This window comes from Antennarius striatus, chromosome 17, assembly GCF_040054535.1.
Source record: "Antennarius striatus isolate MH-2024 chromosome 17, ASM4005453v1, whole genome shotgun sequence".
NCBI lineage: Eukaryota > Metazoa > Chordata > Actinopteri > Lophiiformes > Antennariidae > Antennarius > Antennarius striatus.
In genome coordinates this window covers 10,498,567-10,524,130 of record NC_090792.1, presented here as the reverse complement: position 1 = coordinate 10,524,130, position 25,564 = coordinate 10,498,567, and the positions used below count along the sequence as shown (strand labels likewise).

The window sequence follows — 25,564 nt, the reverse complement described above, 5'->3', positions numbered from 1 at the left end:
GGGCTAATCAGATTCTCCAAGACACAAATTACTCCCTATTGGAACAATCACTTGTCTTTGGGGATCTCTATGGTGCATTTGATGGAGTCATTGTAGAAGGAGCCACAGCAGTCTGACCCACCAAACACCAGCAGAGTGCAGCGGACGCTGGCAGTTTCCCCCTGATTATGTTTCTCAGCATTGCCCAAACTGATCATGCTATGTCCTGCACAAGGCTTGGAGCCAAGCAGAGGAGAAGCTACTGAGCTCCACATGTTAGTGTCTGAGGGGGAGAGAAAAAAAGCACAACTTGGTCTTTAAAACACAGAAACACAGTTGCTTTAACAAATATTTTTTTTATTTTAACTCGTAACAGATTGTTTTATCTAATAAATAGAATTTTAAAAAAATAAACCCACAGTCTTCTTCCTGCCCTAGCCATGTGAGATGAATATTGCAATATCAAGCACACAAATGTAATGTTCAATTACCAAATGGATATGGTATACCTGCCAATTGGATGGATTATATTAATCAAGGGCAAACACCAACAGATTTAACAAAATGCATGGACAATGTTTTTGGAGAATCCTTGTGTGCATAAAGTTCTGTTTTAATTCCACTGGTTAAAAATTGGAGGAAAAACAATAGTGTTGTTTATATTTTTTTGCTCAGTGTATGTTGAATGTATAAATCAAATGATAGGAACAAAAACTCACCAATGCTGTAAACGTGTGTGTCTTGTAGAGCTCCAATTGCACTGCAACCCCCAGAGACTAAAATCTTGTTGTGTGAAACTGGTATAGCTGTGTGAAATCTGTTCAGAGCACGGGGGGGGGGGTCATTTGTACCATTATTGTTTTTAACTGCTGCTTCTGCACCACATTTACCATATAGAGTACTCTCATTTCATGTTGAGCAAATAAAGGAAAGTAATGCAGATAAATTGAAATTCTACTACATCAGCAGACTTTATTTTAAAACTCCAACTCAAATGTCTGTCCTGGTCGCTAAAAATATAGAAATAAACCCAGATGGTGATGCTGATGACATGTATCAAGGTTGATGTACTCACCCTCTAGGCAGTGGTGGCATGTTCCCACACTTCACAGCTGTGTACTCCATAAATCCTTCCCTCAATGAGATAAAATTAAATCAGTTAAAATCCAGAGACAAACATTTTTTGCCAATGCATCAACATTTTTATCTCACCCAGGTCTAGAACATGGAGATCATTAAGGTAGATAGAAGTTCTACATCCACCAAATATTATCAGCTTCTGTGACATCAGTGTGGCAGAATGTCTGTTCCATAAAATAAGCATTTTATTAATATTTGAAGTTTTTGGATGACAAAACTTAGTGTAGTCTCTTAAAGAAAACTGACCCAAACCGTGGCAGTGGTCTGTCCCCCTCCACAATCGGCTGGTACCAGAGTTCAAACTCTGGGTTAAAGATGTACAAAGCGTTGCTACAAGGTTTGTCCCCAGAAGAATGGCTTTGATGAACTCCACCAAAGACATAAAGCTCTTTTTTATAAAAGGCTGCAGAGTGATATGCCAAATGTGGAACATTTCCTCTTGCCTAAAGGGGCAAAAGGCACAGAAAAAAATTGAAGCCCCTCCTTCCCTGTGATTATTTGGAATGACATGTTGGTAACTTGCAACAAACCCACAGTGACTAGCTTCCACTTCCAGGTAAGAGTGTTGAGGATGTAAAGGTCGCTGTAGCGCTGACCATCCCTCAGGCCGCCATATACAAATACTGACTTAGAATCTGGGTCATAGGTCGCAGTGTGTCCTCGGGCGCACGGCGGTATGGCTCCAGAGGCAGGAGAGTTCATTGGAAACCAGAAGTCATTGTCTGAAAACAGTTCCAACAAGTAAATGTGAGGAAAAATACATAAGAGTAAATGTGTTAATTATGTAAAACATTTTAGGAAACTTGTTTTATTTTAGCAAAATAAAGCATGACCTAAGCCGACAGACCTAACTCGAGCTTCCAGAGCGAGTCTTTGCAGTAGTTTTGATCTGCCATTTCCCCTCCGATGAGGACAGCTGTGTCAAGGTCAGTCAGACACATGGTGTGGCCCCACCGCTTTGATGGACAAGCTGAAACTGAACATGAACCATCTTTAATATTTTGAGTATTCAGGTGTACCAACTATGGTTTAGTTGTTGACTCTGACCCTCTCTGTTGTCGCTCTTTATCTGGACAGTCATTTCTTCAAGACTGTTCATCCTGGACAACCTCTTTTTCTTGGAGATTGAAGCCTGGTCAATGTCCTCAGCAAGACTGTCCATGTCCTCTGAGCTCCATGTCAGGCGGCCTCTCTTACAGATAGTGGTCTGTCTGGGTGTCTTATCCTGTCAGTTGTACAGAGCATATAAGTCAATAAGTAAATCACACATAATCAGAAATAAATACAATTGGAAACAAAATTATTTACCCTGAATTTTAGGTTTATATACATTTATGAGATAATTCCGATGACCACATCATGTTAAAATACCACAGTTAAAATACCTCAGTACAGCCAAAACTACAGGTGATTTCTCTAAATAACACAAAATATTACTTTTATTGACTATTATGGTCACAAAATGATTTGTCCCTTAATGACAAATGTTTCTAGTACTATGCAGATCACCTTCTGGTCATGACCTGCTCCAAACATTACGTATTGCTAGACATCCACTTCTAGTAGTGTCCCTATCTAATCATGGCTCATTCCTCATGTATGAAAGCCTCCAGTTCTTTAATATTCCTGGTTTACTTGCTGAAACCAACTTCTTCAAATCCCACACAGCATTTTCAATGAGATTTAATTCAGGCAACTGTTTCAGATATTAAAGTGTCACAGTGTCAATTTTGGTTTCCTATTGCATTTTCTTCCGTATGATTCTTACCATGGGGAAGGCTGGGGGTCTAATTCCCACAGTGGAATCACTGGTGTCAATTTTATTTACTTGTATCTCAGCATAGGAAACACTATCTGCCAGCTGAGAGTCAACAGTTACCTGCAAAACAAGACAATGAAATATAGCAAGTTAATAAAATTTAAAATAAAGTAAAAATAAAATATTTACCTCACCATTTCATTCCCACTGCTCTGGTGCAACGTACAGGAAAGATCAGCTGTAGTGACGGATTCTGGGAACAGACGTTTCCTTTGAACCAAAGGAGTGCTGCTGTAGACAGTGGCTTTATCCTATTGCATGAAAAATCTAATCATTGTTAACTATATGAGATGCAGCATTGGCATTAGAGTAGGATGGAGGTTTTCTTCATGCAGAATATTACCTCTCCACACACTGTGAGTATAATCTTGCCATAAACTCCTCTTCTGCCCCTCTTTGCTGCGACTGTGGCAATATCAGTGTTCCAGTCACCCTCCCAGGTTAGGCACCTGAATATATATATACATAGTAATTTTATTTTATTTTTACGTTTCTCCTCTTATTTCTTCAAATGCTTTACCTTGCTTGAGCTGACAGGGTCCCAATTCTCTGGCTGGGTACTTCTGCACTGACCACAACATCTACTGACATTGCCATCTGATTGGATTTCCATTCTCCTAGTCCGAAGATGACCAGATGTTCGGGGAGAGGCAGGGGGAGGTGGACCTGGAAACACCTCCGGCCGGTCTTACTGCAGACAGTGACCCCCCCCCCGGGACAGCATGTGTGAACTGTTCCGATCCAAATCAGCTGTAAACATGGTTTTCCTCATGGTCCCCACCTACCTGATGAACTGGCGGGGAGCGTCACGGAGGGACCACAGCACGTAAAAATTCAACTTCCCCATGTCGTTTCCAGACTCTGCCCACCTAGACGCTTGCAGCCGGGCTCGCGGCTAGCAGGATAAGTCTGATTGGCTGACCTGAGCTCGAGGCTGTTGTGGGAACTCACACGTGGAACTTAATTAATCAATCAAGTGAAGGGAACTACGTCACTGCCAGCTTGTTTGTTGACTTGGAGCGGCTGGAACAATAAAGTCAACAATGCTAAGAGCTAGAGAGAAAAGGCTGCAGTGATATTAGGGATACTTCTCGACCCATTTTCTTTTATTAGCCACAAGAAATATATTAATTCATGCTTTTTTGAAGATGAAAACGTTAACTGGCCTCACTTTTATTAAACTAGTAATTTATATTAAAACTATCAAATTTATCAACTGAATGTCAGAGAATGAACGCAACTCGTGACTTTTATCAAATGGTAGAAAGAGTAGAAAATTCCAATTAATTAAATTATTTTTCTTAAACCTGTAACTCTCAGCTTGTTTTTAGTCCTCTGTTTGAAAGTGATATACCCAAAATGATTAGAATAAATCCCTGCACTTACAAGGTTTATTAGAATAATTTTGGTGTAATAAAGGGAAAACTTGGGACATTAGTTCAAAAACATTTGTGTTTATGCCAATAGTTTAAAGTAAAATGACAAACAGCAAAAATGAAAGATTTAATTTTTGCCTCATAATAATTGACATTATCAATGAAAATGTCTTTGAAATGATGCAGTTGTAGGTTTAAGTCTAAATCTAAAGCGAAGCTTAGCAACACATGTTTTAAGTTTAATGCTCCACAATTGTGGAACTTGATCCAATTTCAGATCTGGGAAATAAAAATATAAATCTGGATAATATGTATAGAGGGGCAGCAGAAAATATTGATAGATGGCTTATTTGTACATGATGTAATGCACAGCCATTCAAATACATTTTATCTTTGAAAGTTATATCTAAATGAAAAAAATATCGAAATTACAGAAAATCATACTTTTATTGATAGCTTTATTGATAACTCACAAACAGCTGTGACCTCTTTTCTCAGAGGTATGCATTCTCTGGATGCTCTTATTTTGGGATATGTTTTGATTCATCGCTTAACCTTTGTTGTTTTTCCCAATAGTGGTGTTGAACTGGTTTACCTGTTTGTTTTTTCTGTCTCCCTCCTGTCCAATATGAGGGTGGGATAAACACTAAACACCGTATACACTCATAATACGACTTGTTGCAAAAACACCAGAAACTGAAACATTCTCATATTCAGAGATTAATGAGCTCTGTGGACATGCCTAACAGGAGAGAAATAAATAAAACATGGAAGACAGGTGTTGATAATGGATTCACAACTGGATATTTTGCAAAAAAATATTCATCAGTACTTTTTAAAAATTGTTAAGTCAAATTGAATGCAGCTCTATAAGAAGAATTATGTAAGAATTCAAGCACACATTTATCATACAGTATTATAGACCTCCAGTGAAACGTGACACGAGATGCAGCTCTGATTCTGACAGGTGTTTGGGGACGGCTAAGAATAAAACCTGGTTAATCAGCACCTAAGTAACAATTACATCAGTCCCCTAATGCCACAATTTAATAGAAGCACAGGGGACCATCTGCTTTTAAACCCTGCAGTGGTGACTGCCGTGAAATGATGGTGTCTCAGGTAGAATACATAGATTCATTCAGCTGGATATTACACTCAGTCTATGCAACATCTTTAATATATATCAGTGCATGGCCAGTTTCATATTTCCAGCATGTTCTCAACTTATCATGAACATGCATTTCTCACATTAATTACACAGAAGGTCAGATGATCTTTCTCTTTATTGTAGAATATAGATTTCAGAAATAAACATGATCATAACTCACAGTAAAGTACAGTGTACAATACAGTATACATAGGAAGCTTTAAATCAGCTCATGAACATCTTCAAGGACAGAGGTCAAGCTAGTGAAATCTTTGGGAACATGCACTGAAGTGAAGTGTGGTAGAAACATTTGCTTTCAGAAACAGGTTTTCAACGCAAAGAAGCCCAATGGACTTAGCATACTCAAAAACAAACACACTTCATTAGACCTGTGCATAAAATACATTTAGATTAAATATTAAAACAGCTCTCAACCTCTGAAATAGCAAATTAAAGTGGGAGGAAAGGCGATGGTAAATATTGAATCTATATTACATAATAAGAGGTTAATGCGATAAGGGATGACTTTTATTTGTGTCATAAAAAAGCACACTTTGGAAAAACTGCTACCACTTGCCTCAGTACATTCAACGTGAATATTTCACCAACACACCACTATGACAGTAGAGACAGATCTTTGCACATGATTTGTATTACATTATGATCCATTCAGTTTAACATAGATAAAAATAAATTACACTACAGATCACAAGATTAAATACAAATAATGACAGCAAACCAACATAATGTGCCCGGACACTTAAACACACACAAAGCATGATCAATTTAGAGCTGAATAAGCATCTGGTGAAATTTACTCTGTGCAGGTGTTCCCTGATCACTGCTACCATAGAAATGTTACGTCTGAAGATCATATAGGTTTTATGATGGGCACTTGACCATATAGTACATACATACGCAGGAACATTGTATATATGCAAGGCTTCCTCAAAGAACTCTCTGGAGGACAATAGACTACATCTGTTTAAATTTACCTGACTGTGTACATAAATTCAAATGTGGCAACATAAAGAGTGCTAAAAAATAGATTTACATAGATCTTAACTTTTATATTCTAACCATCTTTACCTCAAGTATGAAATCAAAAATAGTTCATTGTTGCTAATAGTAGGATTCATCTCTAAGGTTGACATTCATCAACAATAAATGAATGGCATCTCAGGCACTGTAATAAACTCTATAGTAAAGAGTTTTATTTCGCCATAGTGAGTAGGAGTTATCAAACTTCAGGAGGTAAGTGCCTTCACCGGGAAAATCATGGCTGCCCCCGTTCACTGACAAGTGGCTGTCCTGGCGGTATACAGGTAGGATTTCTGCCAAGTTTGAGCTGGTTTGGTTTTTGGAGCCCTTCTCCACATCTCCATTACCAACTTGCCCTGCAAGAGGCAGCACATAACACAAAGTTAATTTACAACCAGAGATCCCAGCTTGTCAAAAACACATAAAAATGCAGTACTGCTGGGACACAGATTCAAATTATTGATTTGATTCACAAAAAATGATTTCAAACCAGACATATTCTCAATTTGAGACAGTAACTGACCTTCCAGCTCCTCCTCTTCATCTTCATCATCACTTGACTCACTGATGTGCACAGTGATAGACCGGTCTGTGACTGGACTCCAGTCAAAATAAATGCCAAAGCCAATGTCATAACCATCCGTAGCAAACTCCCAGCACACTTTGCTGGCCTCGGGGACGGTGGGCACGTGAACCGTCATGATGTCGCCTCTGTACACTGTGACCACACTGTCCTGCTCCATCCGAAGCTTTGCCTTCAGTTCTTTAAGGGCAGCAGATGTCCATGTTGTTGGAGGTGCCAGAGGCGGCATCTGGGCTGCCATCAGGAGTAAACAAACAGCAACATGTCCATGAAGAGCATAAAAGCAACATCCATAATTATTTCTCTAGTTTAGGTAAGCTTCTTACTTTACAGATTTGTTTTGTAAAACTAAAATAGCTGCCATGATGCTATAAGAGGTCCCTCACCCTTCATCTCAGCAGAGAGCTGACTGCTCCCAGCAGTGTTGTTCTCCTTGTCTCCTTCCCCATGGGCTTGCTCAGCAGCCGCCTGTTGATTACATACAAACATACATCAGCTTACATACATACAGGCTGATGCTATAGATAAGAAAACTAGATTGGATTGCACAACGCTGTTTCCTGGCAATCAATAGGAGTTCATCTTATGCATGAAAAGCAAATACTGTACCAGTACCTACCTGTGCATGTTGCCCTGAATCCTCCTTGCTTTCCTCCATGTCAGCTTGCTTTGTGATCGGGGTAGAGCTCTGTGACAGATCCGTGTTCTGGAGCCTGGAGACAAGATGATAAAGCAGCAGGACAGACATTGCAACAATCCAACAGTTAAGACATGAGGATGAAAGTAGAACAAGCATGACGTTTCCTTACGCTAGCTTTACAAGCAGCTTTCTGCAGCAACAGGCTACCTGGCCAGCGGCTGGTGGACGAACTGTTCGGGTTCTACACCGGGGAACGCAGACAGGGAGAGTGAAGACAGCCGCGACTGGAGCTCTGATGCCGCCCCGGGTCTCTCCATTCCCTCCTCGGTCTGAGTGCGGATGTAGCCCCGCCCCTCGCAGCCACAGGCAGGAAGGAAGGAGAGCAACACAACCCGGATCGACCCAGCGAACCACCGCTGCACAACAAATCCCTGTTTACTGACACACACTGATGCATGAAACAGATAAAAAGAGAAGTGTTCATGTGAAAGTCATGCCTTATATACTAAAGCTCTGACAGCTGATGGTCCCTAGGATCCGGATGCTAACTGATGAGCTAACGCTAGTTAGCATTGGAAAAAAACAAAGAGAGGCCGAAGCTGCGGGCGTTTGGAAACTTACCTCAGTTTAGCGAGGAGAGGCAGCCCGAAACTCGGATGTTTATTTCAGTCTAATTCCAGCCATCAGTAAATACTCTTACACATCAGTGCAGCCATGTGACGCGTCTCCCCAGTGAAGGATGGTCGGCATCGGAGTAAATAAAAAAAAAAACAGAACACGCACTTCCGTGTTTTATCGAGTGTTGACGAAAATGTGCGATCTGCAGCACGGGGAGACGCATCCGCTGAAACATACAGTATACTATATACAAAGACACCAAATTTATATTTTATTACGAAATTATAAAGATTTTTTATTTCTGTTCATCTAATTTGTATACTATTTCATGTGAATGACAGATAGTAATATGGTTGTTGTAATAAGTAACCGTATTACAACTGTGTTGGTACCTAGAGCAAGGCACAGCAGAAACATTTATTTTTATTTAACCTTTATTTAAATAAAGCTGTACATGAGACAGACAGACAGATAGATTTGAGGTCTAATCAATAATCAATACATCATACACCACCCCTCTTTACCTGCCCGCTGACCCAACACACATACACACACAGAGTGGGAGGTGGTTGTGCAATTGCTAATGGCATTTTTCCCCCTACAGATTAATGATACAAATTGTGTAGGAAAAGAAAATATATAAATGTCTTCGTGGTTCCTCGAATTAATTTTTTTATTTATTATTTTTCAAAAGATGTAAATGTTCGACATTAGAACTTCCTACCTTTAAACTTTCATCCGTGCTTGAAAACTTTAGAGGATATACAATCAAGTTTTACTAAAGAGTGTCGGTGTTTGCTGCTGTTTTCATCAGAGACTTGTAGGCTGCAGAGATGCACGGTTGTATGGAATTACTGCTTGAAAGAACAGCCAGCAGTGGTGTATCCTTTGTTTGGACATTAGTGAGAGAAATCCAGGGGAAACACCTTTAAGGACAAAAAGTAAAACCGGAAAGGTTTTTATTTACATGGCATTATAGTAAAAAAGAAATTACTTGATCCATTTGTAGTTTAAGTCTTGTATTAAAACAAAATATCTATAATCTACCTAGGTCTGTTACACTTACTCCTCTTTAGGAAGACATGGTGCATTTGCTTCACTGATAAAGCTTTGAACATTCAATTCCGCTGTGTGTGGGCACTTCTTGAGGAGACTGTTGATCAGTGATAGTGCATCACTGGATCCCAAACCAGCAGCGGTGCAGATATTCAGCAGGATGTACAACAATCCACACACCCATTTTGGACTCAGAGTAATACCACCTTAATGAGAATGAATATGGCTTCATATAAAGTTACAAAGTAAACTTGAATTCAGAAATTAGGAACATTACATACCACTCATTGAAAGAGGACATGATAGCTCTATCAGCAAAGGATCTGACAGAGGAGAGCAGGACAGCCACACATCCATGGTGTCACACACCACAAGGTCATACTGTGGTTTGAGAATGAAATCGTGTCCTAGAAGCTGTGATAATCTTTAAACAAATGAGGAATTTAGGAAAATAAATTACCGGAAATAAGCAAAAATATTGCAACTGTGTTGGTACCTAGAGCAAGGCACAGCAGAAGTAAAGCTGTACACGAGACAGCTCTTTGACAGGTTAGAGTGGAGATCAGCACAAACTTTTGGGAGATGAGAGGGCAGACAGCAGAGGAACAAAATGTCTGCCCATGAGGCCAGTCTGCGATTGTCAAAGAAACATTCAACTTCTGTGTGGATTAATTCCTCTAAAAGAAAATAACAAGAAAAGCATTGGGAGCTTATTGCTTTATGTGTGGCATTTTGTTTACTAGTATATAAACACAAGGTTCAATGCAATGACGTGAAGCTGTAACAATAGAGATACATTTGCATTAGAGATTTCTATCCTTATATATACAAATATATTCAAATATATATATATATATACAGTATATTACACAAATACACTATATCACTAGGACACATCATTCTTAAATCAATGTAAATAGGTATCAGCCAGTCAACGCAGAGGTTAAATCAGGACTTTTAAGCCTTTACTATTTATATATATAAATACCTGCAGATTCGGGTCTTCTAGTGGAAACCTTAATATATGATGGTCTGATGCCAGACTTTGCAAGGAGAAAGAGGAGCAACTTTTTCCCCATGCGACCCATCCCAAGTATCCCAACACAGAGGTCATCATTTCCTGCAGGGGATTTTGCAGTGCGACGACTGATCATACCTCTGAAAGGTGAAAGATAAATTACTTCTAACGGGCTATCACAAAAGAAGTGGACATGCTAAAAGTATGCAAGTTGTTTATGTAACAATAGTTTTCCCATACACATGCAGTACATTTGAATTTACCTCAACGTGTGCACGAGCTCGCAGAGGAAAACTGCGTGCGCGCTCCCGCAGTACTGGAGTCCAGCCGTGCGCGCACGCAGATAAAGAAGCTCTTTCTCATCCTCAGTGAGACCAGCCTCAAAAGAAAGACTGTTCAAACCAGCAAACACATCTCCCATCGCCCTCAGTCTCCACCAGATGTACGCTGAGCAGAAAGTGGACGCTTTACTGTTAGTCCTGTTTCCATGGAAACAGCAACTTCCGTCTTAACGCCCTTCCAATATAAAATCACGTCTTGTTTAATTGCAAAAAAAAAGAAGTATATAAAATCAGCTTCAATGCATTTCTCTTGAGTAAATATACCAAAAAACAAACAACCGGCAAAACACACTGGTGAATTTAATCATTTATTTTTCCCTTTCATGCTTCAATATAAATTCATCCTTCAGCTGTACACCTTTATACAAGATCAACTTGTTCACATTAACAAAATTGGGCAAATCAAATGTCTGCAACATATCACACTTGACATCAGTATTTCAATGTAAAAAAAAAAATTGCACAAGACATTTAAGACATGAAGATGTTGCCTCCAGGATTTTAAGTGGATAGTGTGTGCAATAGTTGGAAAGTTTGAATAGCAGATTGAATTTTTTTCTTAATTTTAAAAGCAGCTTGTCACAACAGTAGATTTTAGAGAAATGAAAACATTGACTGGAGCCCAAAAATATAAACGTCTAAGTCTTTCCTTTTTCATTTGAGGAAGTCAACCTTCTGAAAGTGCTGATCACATAACTTCACAAAGCTGAAATGCAACCATTTTCTGTACTTGTTTTTACATTTGCACAAAATGTTACACATTACGAATATCTACAGTAAGTAACAAGGCCAACATGGAGTGCAATTTATGGACATTACAGGTCATTACACCTTTGTTAGCATTTAAGAGAACATTTAAACTGACTGCAGAGGAAATTAACGTTTGCACCTCATGAGACAAGAGTCTATTATTTAACATATTTATTTGCAATTATCTATCCCACAACAGTACAGAATCCACATGAAGACAATATGTGGCTTATTAAACCATCAATTTTTATACATCCCTTTGATTAAACATACAGTTTGACAACGCTGATAACCATGAAGGCACAGTGAGGGAACTGATTAGCTGACACAAGCTGAATCACATTTGCTCAAACTGCCATGAGATGAACAATATTTTCTGCACTGGGGCAGATTGTGAACCTCTGAGATGAAAATGCTTTGAGCACAAGTTTCTAATGCATTTACTGGCTGTTTCTGCAGTCATTTTTCCCAGCACCACATGGCAACAAGTTACTCCTCACCCTGCTTCCATTTCTGAGACTCTTCCTGGCGTGCATCAGGGTGAATTTGGTTCCTCATCCCACCCAAAACATTTGCAGTAGCTTCAGTGGCCATAATGAGTGGTTTAACCACTGCGGGTGGCAGCTGTCGGAGAACCCCACCCACTGCCCCCGTCATCCCACGTTGCTCATGCTCCCGGGTAGCTGTGTCATAGATGGTCAGTGCTGTATCTGTGATCCCCTGTAGAAGAAGCACCACAGACCCACCGTTAAAAACGTTGATTGTTTGATTCTATTAATGTAAATGAAGTAATTCTTTTACCTCTTTTACCACAGTGTAAGCTTTGGCGACACCTTCCCTCAGGTCAACAGGCTGATGAGCAAGTCCATAGTGGGTGAACCTCCTGATCCTTCTTGTGTCCCTCTCATCAGGCGCTGGAGACACCATGTCATAGGCCGTCTCAGCAGCAGACTAAACATGGTACAGAAAGAGATTTGTTTTCTGCTTCCTGGAAGGCAAATACAGATTTCATGAGTCAGCAGAAAGACGGGGTTACCTGGATGGTCCGGACCATTCTGTTGGTGAGCTCCAGAGCAGCCATAGCAGTAGAAGTTCCAAACGAGGCGGTACCACGTTGGAATCCGCGGACTATCCGACCGTCTTTCCTGTACTGCTCAATCGGGAGCCAGACCAAGTCCCTGAATCCCTGAACTGAAGAGCACAATCATTTTAAGAACAGGTAAATGTATATTACCTGACAGATACAGCTGGATTAATAATCTCAAACATTATTAAGACCTTTCACAGCAGTTTATGTATAGAATAATAAAGGAAACAGCTTTAAAGATATGGAAATAACATACTTTGTTTATACAGGCCAGAATCAAAAGACAGAATTATAGCAGTAATATAAAGTTGAACACTGAGGACTCGAGCTAATTACCGTTTTTATGGTTTATGATGAGCATTAAACCCCACTGTGAAAAGCTCATTTGATAACACCATAAACACTGGAAACATCAACCATGTCTGTACTCACCCAGCTGCACCAGTGAGTGAATCGGTCCCACGCCACCCAGTAGTCCTGGAAGCTGGTTCTTCTTTATGTCGTTCAACCACTCATTCATTGCATAAGAAAACAGTTTATCCACACCTAATAATCTGAGAGATAGACATACTGTATATTACTTTCCTAGGAATGATTATTGAATTACACATGTTGTAGGTTTATTTGTAGGCTAAAAATAGTTTTTAATGGCTGCACCAAAGACACCAAATAATTAACACCGTCTCATATGTTATATGCATCTTACATAACTGAGATAAACATACCCTTGTCTGTAGCACAGGCGCCTCAGCTTCAGCTCTGAACAATTAAGCTGTGTCAATCCAATAATGATTCCTGCAAATGTTCCCTAGAAGAAAGCAAAAACATTAATACCACACAAATAAAACATTGTAAGGTGAAATTAATGCATAGCCTCCTAAATTATGTACCTGTTCCATTGAAACGTGTTTCCCATGATAATCCAGGCGAATGGGAACCTCACAGGTAAATCTAAACTCCCTGTTGACAGATAAGAAGTTACCAAACACAGTTGAGCAACTGAATTATATGTTAAGAAATGGTTTCTAATTTAATTATCTAACACTGACCTGAAGAAGATGGGCTGGTCTGTAAAAGAAGGAGCAGAGGTTTCAGTTTCATTCAATTCCTCCCTGCTAGATGTGGAGAACCCGTTGTGCTTTAAGCGTCTCTGATTGGGCACTGAGATGATCGGGGCCGGGTCCTGGCTGCTGCTAAAATGCTTGGAGAAGCTGCAAGAGATCTCAGGGGCAGCCGCTTTTTTTGTGGAAACACTGACAGCTATTGAAAACAAGATTTGATCAGTGGTTTGCTTGAAAGTGTGAGTAATGTTAGCATACATTCAAGTCATATTTGATGGTGAATAGTAAATTTTACCATCTTGAGCAGGTGGTGAGAAAAACTCAACTTCAGTTGTAAGACTAGTAAAGAAGTCCTTCAAGAAGAACAGGGCATCCTTCAAATAATAAAAAAAAAGGCCGTCATTAAAACATGTTACTTAGGATGTGGATACATATACAATATTTGGTTTAGAGGTAAAATCATCCTTTACTTGATCGATATTGAGACGAAGAGGCATCAAGGAAACACGCAAACAGCATTCCTGGGGAGCCTGGCCTGACTCAGGACACATGTGAACAGCCTTAACTGTCAACTTAAACCAAAAACACAGAAAAAAAGTTACAGCAGCCCAGAACTTGACTGGGTAAATTTGTGTGTTACCCCCCTCACCATGTTAGAATGAGCCTTTCTGGGCATTTCCTTGCTGGAATACAAGTAGAGGAACTTATTCATCTGTGAGGCAGCCAGTCTGTCTCGAATCTCCAAGTCCTGCACAACAAACACCTGCCGGGAGACTGGCTGATCCGTCCCTGGCCCAGAAGCTGCCTGAGTCAGAGGGTACACCTCGTGCTGAAATCTCACCTTGGGAAAAGATTTTTTAAAAAGCCGTTGAATGGTCAAGACACGACACAAGGTTTCTGTGATTTGTACAAGGGTGTGTGAGAATATCCATTTCAGGAAAAGTTGAAACTCACCTTACTGAGCTGTATCTCCATCAGAATGTCAGGATTCCTTCCTTTTCCACCTCCTGTCCGCCCTGAAGCTTTGGCCTGTCTGACTGGAGTTTGAGATGGGGAGCCATGGGGGGTAGACCTTCAAGGTGGAAATTGGTGTACACACACAAAAAACAACAACAACTTACCAGTGAACAAGTTTGTTTCCTCCTGAGCACATTTAAAAACATGTATGTAATTACAGAGTGAACAACTCACCCCCGGCTTCTAGTAGGAGAGGATGTAAAAGAAGCACTCCCCAAGTCTTTTCCACCATAAAGGTGCCAGATGACTGAGATCTCCTTAATGAGGTAGCGCACCTCTGGAGTGGGGAAGTTCATGACTCCACTGCTGGAATCACTCCCATCTAGAGGGTTACTAAAGTAATCCTCTTTGATTTCAATTGGACTTGGAGCATACTGCTTTACTATTGGCTCCTGATCAAGATCCTGAAACACATATTGGTTACAAGTGAGTAGAGGCTTGTAAGTCTATGTCAGGTAGTTTTATGTAAATGAGCCCATGCTGACCTCGCTACTGGACCCTGGTGTCTCCAGGATACAGAAGTCATCAGTCTCTTGGGCCAGATTGGGGACAGGAGTGATGAGGGGTGAATGAAGCACGGGGAAAGTGGGACTTGAATCTTGATTGGAATTCCCACTCTCATCCGGGAAGAGGAACAGGTCCGAGTGAGGTTGGTTGTGGTCTTGATTACTCTCTTCCTCTGCACCTACTGATGTGTAAAGTACAAAATCAAGCTAGACCAAAGGCAGTCAGAGACTGCAACATCCCGCGACACCCCTGAATTCAAAATTTTATCCTGACTTGCATAGGTCAAAGATCAAAGCTAGTGCTCTGACCAACATTCGCAGATCAAAGCACTATCTTTGATCTACGGTCTTACACTGGAATTCTCCCTCTTCTTTCTATATCCAGTTCACGAGTGTACGAAAGTTGAAATTTGACCATGACCTAGTTTTCTCAAGGTCATCTCATTTTTATCCCCTTTGCTGCACGAGTAATATGTTTGTTTCATCTTTCCATCTGCAACGATTGCAAAGATATTTGGTGAACTAACGCACGAACGGACAAACATTGACAATCACAATACATCACCGCTTTGAAGCGGGACGTAATTATGGTAAGTCATATCCTTAATGCAGCTTAAGCTTTAATCTTTAGTGATTCAAGTCATCACCATGTAGCTGCGGTCCTGATGCCTGTTGCCCATCAGTCTCCTCCATTGCTTCACTCATCAGATCCTGCAGTATCTGCTGCTCATTCTCAGCTAGTAAAAGGGTCTGAGATGTGGAACAGCTGGGAAACTCCGCCTGCCAAACACAAACATAATCAAGGCATGTATGACCCTATGGTAATTCATTCCTGCCTTATGCTGGGGTCATGCTGACCTTTGTCCTCTGTATAGTGCTGTTGTATTTGGCCTCTGGTTCTGCAGGAGGCAATAAGTCTCCGTAACTGGCTACATACTGGATGAGGTTCATGAGGGCGGCGCAGGAGTCCGAACAGGTTCTGATGTGAATAACATCACTGGAACAGCGCAGATCAAACCTGGGCTCTGACTATAACCCAACAAATAATCATGCACAAACTTTAACCTGTTTTGAAAGACAACATTTTGAACAGTGTCACTTAGAGATTGAGAGTTCTTACCAACTTTTCACCCACTCCTGGTTTGACAGCTGTAATTCTCAGCTCCAGAGTTCCCATGTCAACCACTTGGACATAGTCTTTAGGAAAAAAATACACATTAAAAAACAAATATTTTAAGTGGTTTATTCTAATTTGTTTATTCAGCTCTCAAGTTGACTTACCACGTGCCAGATTGACAGAGACAACATTACTCTTGTCCGAGAGGAACAGAGCAGCTTCATCCAAGATGATCCTGTGCAAAACACATTACATTTAGCAAAAACAACTTTTCCTTTAATTCTACATCAATTACTTCATTACAATAATTTTGTATTAGTGGCAAAAGCAGAATCCCTTTCATACCTGAGTGTTGAGGAAGAATGGTCTAAAGAGACACTGCTGGAGATGCTGAAGGTCTCAACCAGCAGCAGTGATTTTAGTGGTAGGTAGAGGGGTCTGTCCAGATGAAAACAAAAACATAATACAAACCACGGTAACTGCCTCGAGGCAGGCGTGAGCTCTAGATTACCTGTAGTCTAGGGAGCAGCTCCACAGGTGTAAATGCAGTGTAGTGACAGATGTAGGAGGAGCATAACCCAATACAGGCTCATCAGAAACATTCAGGAAGTCGACAATCTGTTGCACACAAATGAGTAATAAGATTTTTACGTTACTAATCCAATTTTCTCTTCAAGTGACAGCAAAACAATCGGACATATTTTTGTCAAGTATTTGTTCCATCTCAGTGTACCTGTTCATACCAGCCCAGGCTGGGAGGGGCCACTCTGTGCTGAAGCGTGGCTCCTCTCACTCCAACAGCAACCAGAAATTCCTGCATGATTGTGGACATACCGGTCACCCGAGTCAGCTGAAAACAATTTCATTTCACTTTTCCTTGTTTCAATATTAAAAATGTGCTGCTGCACACAAATGCTTCCAACTAGAACTCAAATTAACATTCAGTACAATCTATCCCAACATGGAAATGTTGACTAAACGGCCCATTACTTTAAAACAATTTCATGGATGTGAAAATTCAAATGGCTTCACTTTTAAATGTACTGTATTTTTAATCGCATTTGACAATTGCCCCACCTACAGGGCAAATGCAGTCATGACCAGGTGATGTTGAGCACCAACAACCATTTGAAGACTGTATGCTGGTCAAACAGTTTACAACCTTCTCTGCATTTCTATTAGGTTGTTTGATGACTGAAGCAGAAAATAGGCATCAAAGAGAAAGCTCTAGCCAGAGAGGCAAACTATTGGAGGTAACTTCTCTGAAAGTCATTCCTCACAAAATAAATACTGTAGGTAATAATGTCTACAAGTTTATCGGGCCAAATAATACTATCCCAGTTGTGTCCTTAAACACTGCTTCACAATTCTGGAATAACCTCCACAAACTCTTTGGTTGGTCTCAATTAGGCTTTACTCAACAGGCCAAAAACAAGGTCAGGCCTGCAAACAGCAGTGGCATACGAGTAGTGCTTTTCAGAATGCGACTTTTAGTATGCTGCCACTGCTGCTTGAATACAAAAAGCTCCAGCCCGATCCAGTAACAGCAAAACTACAAGTCCATGACCAACTTAATAATAGCAAGGACATCTGTAGAAAGCAAACTTGACCTTAATTGGAAATATTGAAGCTGTGTTTGATAAAGTGTATAAGTATATCATTTGAGATTTAATTTACCCTGACATTGCGTTCTCCATTTGGTGAGGAAATTTTTACAGCAACAGACACCATGCTGCGGGCTTCAAGACCAATGCCATCTGAAGGTGTTGAGGATCTCTCAGCAGGCATCTCTGACTGGTAAATAGTTGGTTCTAACAAGTGGGGACATGTCCTACATGGTAACCTGATGTCTGACGCAGAAGGACTCCCATCCACAAGTCCTAAGCACGATAATGGAGTAAAACATCAGTGACAGAAAACTACATGACATAACTGAGACAAAATAGATGTATCATGACGTTTACCTTGATGACACATGCAAATATTGCTAGTTTGAAAGCAGATGTAGTGTTGGTCTTTACAGCCTTGGTACTGAGTCACACTGAACAGCACAGCATCTTTTACCTCCAGCCAGAATTCACCATGTTTGTCTTTCAGTATAGTTGTATCCTCCTTTAGGAAAGATGTTAAATCAAACCCACTACCCTTATATCATATTTCATAGCAGGAATGTCTGGATAAAACTGATCAAAAGAGGTGTGTATTTACCTTTGAATTAGTTTGAAGAGCCACTAGGCCATGATTGACACTAATGATAACAGAAAATAGGCTCTGAGAGGTCTTATTCTGGATTTTGGGCCTTCTCTTCTTCTGCGACCTGAGGCGCTGGTCAGAGGCAAAAGAGTAATAATGTGTCATCTCTTCCTCTGACCCACTGGTCTCATCTGAAAGCACAACACAAAATATGTGTGAGGAATAACCATAACTTCACATTTAATATATGTACTACAAATAGATGGCTCTAACCCAAAGCAAAGTCATTGTATGTTAATTGTGGAATCTCACCATCAGGTCCAGTAGAGTGGAACTGGCTGAAGTTGTCCTTGGAGTAAGTGTTGATCAACTGACTGGCGACAGAGAGCCCACCTCCATAAGGCATGCTGTCTACTGTCTCCACTGGAGATGGAGCAGTGGGCTCCCACAGCATCAGGTCATTGTTAATCCTTAAATAAACAGGGTTTTTATCTCATTATAGCAGTATTCCATGGCTGTAACTAAAGCACACTTTTTGATATGTAGTTGGTGTATTTGACATTGTTTGATATATCAAATTTCATACCTATTGTGCAGTTTTTCATAAAATGCCTTGCTGGGGAGGACAAACTGCACATTGGGGAAACACAACTCAACAATGAAGCGGGAGTTGTTCATGGTTTTATCTTGGAACTCAGTCATCTCTGTGACATCGCCAGGAATGACCAACTGCAATAAAAACATTTTATTAAACTTGGACTTGTCACCACCTGCTCTGTCAGCAGGTTAGGCATGCAAAACAATGCTCAAGTTGCTGTTTGCATAATGATAAATCTATATCATGCTGCATGTTTGACTAAACCAACCAGAGGTTACTCCAACACCAAAATGCAAATTATCAACCTGCTGACCTGCTTTAGACCAACACCAACATTAAATTTACAAAAACAAATTTTTGGTCAAACAAATTGATTGACTGTACAAAGAGAACAAACTTCATCATCAGGTGGCATCTATACACCTGGGAAATTTCAGAACTACTGACTTCATTTAGCAGCTGTTTGGCTTTCAATGCTTTGTTCTAGTGTATTTAAGGGTAAATTCCAAACATAAAATATGTCAAAATATACAATATCTGGCACCATATTATAACCTTTGATGACTGTTTCCCTGTAGTCACTACCTACCTCCTCGTTCTCATACATAACCCTTCGTGATGAAAAAGGGGACGGTTCTGTTTTGCCAAAGTCACACACATCCTTTAATGAATGGGCAGCCCCTTCCTCCTCTTCCTCTTCAAGAGAATGGTCTTCAGCCCCCTCATCATCTTCTGCTGTCACCCGCTCAAGAATCGAGTGGACGGCAGTGGGGTTAACCTTCAGCACGACCCTGTTCAGATAGATTGAATATGACTGAGAGCTGAACCCTAGTTGAACAAACTTGTTTGGGCCTGGAGAGTTAAACAAACCTCGGCCAATCAAATTTAACACTTTCAGACATTTTAATGTCTCCATCCATGGTGTGAGACACTCTAAGGAACTGCGCAGCTGGCTGATCTGGTCCTTCCTGAAACTTTCCTGTGGACAGCAAAATGAGAGATTCCCTAGTCTGCAAAAAACATTTTCAAAGTGATATTTAAGATTCTTTTGATCACATACCTACAAGTTCCCTGAATGTGAGCTCCATTTTTGTTTGGTCAGGAGAATTGCCGCCCATGTATTCCATTTTCAGTTCAAGGTCTTCAAGCTCTAGGAAGAGAATTTCCTTTTGCAGGGACTGTCTGAACCAAGGGCCCCTCTCCTGATCTGATCGCAGATCAGGGATGGGGAATCGGATTGCAAGGCCCAGCACTGGAGCGCTAACAGTCAGCGATACATGACAGTTGGTTGGAGTATGGTTGTCATCAAGAAAGACCTCTGCAAAGGCCTTGTGCTGGGAGGTGAAAGACAAAAAGAACTTTATAGATAATAATTTACAAATTTTTGTTTGGCAATCTGGTCCATTCAGATGTAATTTTTTTTTCAAATTCAAATCAAACTGTTGGTTATCAATTTACATAATGATTTGATGAACAAAAATTCTAGTATTTCTTAGACCCTTACCAAGCTGACATGTTTATTGTAAGATGTGTACAAATGGGGGGCCATCAGCTCTGTGGTGGCCAGCTTTTGAGGTTGCAGCAAAGAGTTGAGACGGTCCACAATGCTGATGTCCAGCTCGCAGTGTACAGGACCCAGTTCCACCTGGATCTCAGCTTTTCTGGGAACGGTGCTAAGGCGAACCTGGCCACCCTGCACAGACCACCAATGAGCTGATCGTGACGCGAATGTTGTGTTTGTAAGTACTGCAGTTTCACAACAGACTTCCAAATGTTATTACCTGAGGACCTCGTCGCACGGCCTGTTTGTAAAGCAGGTGAAGGCAGGTGGCGAGCGGTGCAGCAGCGCTGGCAGTGGTGTCAAATGTCAGAAGCTGAGGTGTGACAGAGAAACTAGTGAGAGAAGTTTGCATTGTCAAGTCATCTAAAAAATTTTCAAATGCACATCCAGCACTTTTATGTGTAATGGATGGGTATGCGGTGCTTCAGCAAAACCTAGACTACCAGCTCTAACCTCTGTGTACTGAATTCCTCTTTGAGAGCCAGTACTGATAGCCTCAGAGGGGAACAGGCATTCCAGAAACTCCATCTGGTTTAGGGAGACGTCAGTGCTAAAAGTGCGCAGATTGGATTCCTGACAATGCTCATAGTTTATGTTCAGCCCCTGGCCCACAAATCTGTAAATATGGATCCAAATCAGACAAATATTTGACATTGATGACCCATTCACAAAGTATCACAGTACATAACTGAAATCATTAAGTAACTATGCACCTGAGGTGATCATGAGGGCAAGCTTGATTAAACACTGTCCGAGACTGAATAAAAGCAGCTGGGGTGAGATTATCTGGGCCCACTGTGCTGAAGAAATGTGCAGCCAAGGGTCCAAGTGGACTAGGAGCAGCATCTGGTGGTGGCAGCGGGTCAATGTGGAGGACTGCAACCGCAAGGCTACTCAGTGTCAACCTCAACACCAACTCAGGCCTTGACTCGTCACCATGAGTTTTAGATGGATGAGCTGAAATAAAACATCAGCAGTATAACCTTTTCTTGGAATGAAAATTCCCTTCAGCCTTCTAAAGCAAATGACTAAGAAAAAAAATCATACTTACAAGTCTGTCTCAGCAATTTTTGAGGGACTTGTGAATCCTGTGAGGGGACTGAAGTTTCATGAGCCTGCTTTTCCCTTTGTTGTGGTGCATCCATGTAATCATCCCAGACAGCCTGCAAATACACAGTTATGACCTGCTGCACCAAACTGAAACGCAGAGACTGAAAACAGTCTTCTGTTCACCTCCCGATTTTGTCAGTATTAATTTTAGATTCATACTTTTGTACATAGATCTGCTGAGGATTTCAGTGTTTAATAGAGACCTGAACCAACAAGATTATACAACCATAACTCCCAAAATGTTGCGATGCTTAAAACACATTTAATAACAGAAGATGCTAATCCTTCTGTGTGTATTTTAGACAGAGATAATATAGAGACAGAAAGATGAGATAGAGCTAAAGAGAGACAGATGAGAGTGAGATTATTTGCAAAGCATCACACTAAGTTGTGGAATCAAGGTTGAAAAGTTCAATGCATCTTCATGACTGTAGGCAAAGTCATGGAGACTTACTGTCGCATTTCCAGAGGGGGATTCTCCAGGGGAAACTGAGTAGTTACTGTTAAGAGACAAATCCAAGTCAACTGTGGGTGGTTCCCCAAGAGGAGGAAGGGATGATAAGCTGTGAGACATGTCCATATCTGCCATGGAGAAAAATACATCATCTTCACCACCCACGGATGTGTTGAAGGAAAAAGCAAAGAAAGAATGTTTCATTAGATAGAACCGTGACATCTGATTTCTCAGAATGGTCATGGTTAAGAAGATGGTGTTTCAGTCCTACCTCGACTAGACACGGTTCTGGTGGTATGGCTTTCAAATAGGAGGTCTCTGTCCGTTCCTGGCACAGCATTATCCTTCTTCATACACCGATTCAGTTCCATGTGGAGCCGATACTCATCCTCTTGCTGTATGGGGCGACTCTTTCTATCTTTAGCCCATTCCTGTGAACCTTAACAGAGATAAAGAAATGCTCTTGTCCATATTTATAAAAAACCCATTGGTGACGTCGTTACCCTGCTTAATTCTAATTCTTTTGTTAACAAAGGGGTTCTCACCTCCAGTAGAAAAAGCTCCAAACAAGTCCAGAAGAAGATGAACTTGCCGTGGGGAGAGCAGAACAACAAGAGTATCGATATGACCAACAACATCCAGCTGAAATGAAACATCCAAAAGACCACAATTAAAGCAATGAAGCCTTGTTCATAATGTGTAAATAATCAGGAATATTTTACAATATCTCCACCAGGCATAAGTCTGGAGGGGATCATACATATTTGCATTTATCTGAAGCTCATCTCTCATAATATTGAACACATCAGTGTCAATTTATATGCTCAATTATCAACCTATATCCAGCATTTTTTGAAAACTTTAGTGGCTGTTCTGTTATTCACTTCGATGACTGTAGGGGTCACAAGTGCTTCAGTGTACTCCCACACACACCTGATGAGGATCAGCACTCTGATGAGTGTCTTTTCTATTTAACAATTTTTCCCTTACCTTTGCTCCAGGCACAGTTAAGTTGTTTTTCAGAGTTAGAGACAGCTCTAGTTTTCCACTCAGGCTCCCAACCTGCACAGGTTTAAACTGTGTTGTAGAGGATAAAGGCTCTGTGAACTGGGGATGAGGTTCACAAATTATTTTGGGATTCCAGCTCGGAGAGAGCTTTAGCTCAGTTTCCTGCAAAAGAAGACCTCCATTTATAAGGATTACCCGCTCAACTCCTCATACCACATTTCAGAAATCTAAATAACTCAATATACTAACTGTGGCAGCAGGTGAAGATTTACAATCAGCACGGGTCAAATCTGAAAACTCATCCCAAAAGACTGTGATGCCTTCCATCTGCATATTTTTATGTGCAAATGTGATTGGCTGGTGCACATTAACATTTGAACTTTCCTCAGCTGTTTCATTACAGTAAACAATCCTGCAAAAAAACAAAACAAAAAAAATGGCTAGACAAAGTCCTGCGGATGAGAGCAAAATGAGCGTCACACAAATCAAGAGATATCCCCCACAAAAATGGTCCGTACTTACTTATTGATTTGAAACACAAGTGCAATCCCAGTTTTAGAATTATCTGGAATATGTTCAACTCTGACAACAGTATCCAAAAATGTCACTTTTACTCTTCTCAGAACTGTAAAATAAGAAATAAAATTATCAGACAACACTGGACAGGTAAACGTCTTGCTTACAGTATTAAGTACCTGATTCTATCGTTTCAGCAAACTTTTCTAATCCCTCAAAAGGCTGAAAGCTCTCTCCCATATCGTCAGTGAGTTTCTGGCTCAGACATTCTTTGGCGAGTTGCATGCTGCTTGTCATGAAACTGGACCAGTACATCGGTTCATTTCCAGAAGCTGCAAGAATAACCAGTGGTGACATGATTTTTGGCAACATTAGTCGTCAACTTGCGCACAACATTTGATCAATCCTTCTCCATTCAGTTTAAATCTTCTTCCCTGAAGGAGATAGAGAAGCACAAAACAGTTCCTACATACCAGCTCTTGGTCTTGGTCTTAGTGCCATTTCTAATCCCTTAACCTCTAGGGCACAGTTTTCCTGCAACAGTGCTGCCCATGGGATGTTCACAGATATTGTCTGGATGAATCCTGCTATTACTTCAAAGGGGGCATCTGCTGTCTCTAGGAGCTCGTTGAGTGACTGAAGAACAAGAAATAAAGCTGAGAATTATCATGATTCATGCAGAATCTGCTTGAAAAAAAAATCCAGTGTCTTCTGACACAAAGGTAATACTAGTACTACACATACCCATTTATCCAACGGCACTTGTGCGAGTGATCCCGTGCCTTGATAAAGGTCTAGACTGAGTTGATCCAAACTCAATTTCTCCTGTAAAAAGTTTCCGAGGTACCGATGCAGAAGGTACCTGCAGGCCCGCTTCTTGATGGACTCCGAAAATGGCCAAGGCATCTTGACTCGACAAACAATACACAGGTATTGCGAAGGATTTCGAAGCTCTGCAACTCTTTGTCACTGGAATGCTAATTCAACGTAACCATCTATGAATCAAACACTGGAATTACAGGCATGTCATCCTGTCGACTCCAAGACATTGAGCAATTGTGAGCTCCAACACCGTTTACAGCTCAAAATTAGGGACTGTTTGGAGGATGTGCAGATGCTCAAGGGTATGTGTAGGAATTCGTCCGACTCCAGTTTGCTGCACCTGGAGAAAGGCAAACATACACATTAGTCATTTGAAAAATGTGCACGTTTAAAAACCAAGCGACAACAAGTAGCTATGTTTCATTCGTTTGCAACACACTATTTAACACACGCTGAATACTTTTTTTTTGTAAAAAAAAAACAAACAAAACCCAAACATTTCAATATTGTACAAATGTATCTCCACCATAGCCAGAAAACTAGGCACACACTTGCGAAATGACTCTCACCATACCAATGACTCGCTAATTACCTGCCACCCTCAGCTAACCTAGGCTCTCTCTGAGCTGTCAACGCAGCAGCGCTGACACTGCCAGACAAAGGCACGTCAATTAGCTAACTAGCAGGCTAGCAGGTGAACGACTTATATGGGAAACTGGTAGCATTAGCTTAGCTAGCATTAGGCTAACCCAAGTGCTATAGCGGTACAAGCCTGCCGCTAAACCACAAACCTATTATTTGTTATGTACCCTCACGCTAGTAAAACACTATACATACACAAAACAACACAATATGACAACAATTAAGTTAAGTAAGGCATGAAAATATTGCTGTAGCTCCTGAATTACCTTATGACAGACTTGTTTACAAACACTTTCATGACTCCGCACCAATGGAACCGTCACGCACACCGGGGGTGGGATTAGTCAATGACGTCATAACATGG

The 25,564-nt window shown here is 40.7% G+C and overlaps 4 protein-coding genes across 9 annotated transcripts; all 4 read right to left on the bottom strand.

Annotated features, from left to right (window-relative positions):
* Positions 1-47: 47 nt before the first annotated feature.
* zgc:163014 (uncharacterized protein LOC100038766 homolog) lies at positions 48-4,211 on the bottom strand. The gene is given in 13 exon segments (XM_068339340.1): positions 48-262; positions 699-796; positions 1,055-1,109; positions 1,192-1,283; positions 1,366-1,562; positions 1,654-1,841; positions 1,967-2,089; positions 2,167-2,344; positions 2,888-2,998; positions 3,073-3,189; positions 3,282-3,387; positions 3,459-3,625; positions 3,720-4,211. Coding segments are annotated over 13 exon segments (1,713 nt in total). The 5' UTR covers positions 3,786-4,211.
* A 1,368-nt stretch (positions 4,212-5,579) lies between these two features.
* tmed8 (transmembrane p24 trafficking protein 8) lies at positions 5,580-8,480 on the bottom strand. 2 transcript variants are annotated; one of them, XM_068338952.1, is made up of 6 exons: positions 8,347-8,480; positions 7,933-8,173; positions 7,705-7,798; positions 7,472-7,553; positions 7,026-7,319; positions 5,580-6,858 (listed from the first exon to the last, which is right to left on the bottom strand). In XM_068338952.1, the coding sequence occupies exons 2-6, from the start codon at positions 8,040-8,042 to the stop codon at positions 6,641-6,643; spliced, it is 798 nt and encodes a 265-aa protein (XP_068195053.1). In that variant the 5' UTR covers positions 8,043-8,173; positions 8,347-8,480; the 3' UTR covers positions 5,580-6,640. The 2 variants fall into 2 exon arrangements, with proteins under 2 accessions (XP_068195053.1, XP_068195054.1); XM_068338953.1 differs by having other exon boundaries at positions 7,933-8,141; positions 8,347-8,473.
* Positions 8,481-9,087: 607 nt separating this feature from the next.
* On the bottom strand, positions 9,088-10,838 carry noxred1 (NADP-dependent oxidoreductase domain containing 1). The gene is made up of 6 exons (XM_068339338.1): positions 10,681-10,838; positions 10,388-10,557; positions 9,896-10,076; positions 9,681-9,823; positions 9,410-9,605; positions 9,088-9,269 (listed from the first exon to the last, which is right to left on the bottom strand). The coding sequence occupies exons 1-6, from the start codon at positions 10,836-10,838 to the stop codon at positions 9,122-9,124; spliced, it is 996 nt and encodes a 331-aa protein (XP_068195439.1). The 3' UTR covers positions 9,088-9,121.
* Positions 10,839-11,053: 215 nt separating this feature from the next.
* Positions 11,054-25,531, bottom strand: atg2b (autophagy related 2B). Of its 5 annotated transcripts, none has more exons than XM_068338936.1 (43): positions 25,467-25,531; positions 24,481-24,898; positions 24,210-24,372; positions 23,916-24,068; positions 23,743-23,845; positions 23,470-23,632; positions 23,203-23,382; positions 22,758-22,854; positions 22,484-22,651; positions 22,213-22,364; positions 21,700-21,811; positions 21,362-21,605; positions 21,102-21,264; positions 20,869-20,961; positions 20,592-20,780; positions 20,148-20,421; positions 19,958-20,066; positions 19,677-19,878; positions 19,076-19,218; positions 18,802-18,959; positions 18,505-18,680; positions 18,261-18,408; positions 17,974-18,176; positions 17,030-17,146; positions 16,808-16,914; positions 16,642-16,734; positions 16,461-16,531; positions 16,300-16,376; positions 16,038-16,208; positions 15,827-15,959; positions 15,159-15,361; positions 14,848-15,077; positions 14,611-14,728; positions 14,306-14,497; positions 14,127-14,228; positions 13,952-14,030; positions 13,645-13,855; positions 13,486-13,555; positions 13,321-13,403; positions 13,028-13,149; positions 12,545-12,699; positions 12,310-12,459; positions 11,054-12,228 (listed from the first exon to the last, which is right to left on the bottom strand). In XM_068338936.1, the coding sequence occupies exons 2-43, from the start codon at positions 24,640-24,642 to the stop codon at positions 11,998-12,000; spliced, it is 6,270 nt and encodes a 2,089-aa protein (XP_068195037.1). In that variant the 5' UTR covers positions 24,643-24,898; positions 25,467-25,531; the 3' UTR covers positions 11,054-11,997. The 5 variants fall into 5 exon arrangements, with proteins under 5 accessions (XP_068195037.1, XP_068195039.1, XP_068195041.1 ...); XM_068338938.1 differs by having other exon boundaries at positions 15,159-15,358; XM_068338940.1 differs by having other exon boundaries at positions 17,030-17,110.
* Between the last annotated feature and the right edge of the window lie 33 nt (positions 25,532-25,564).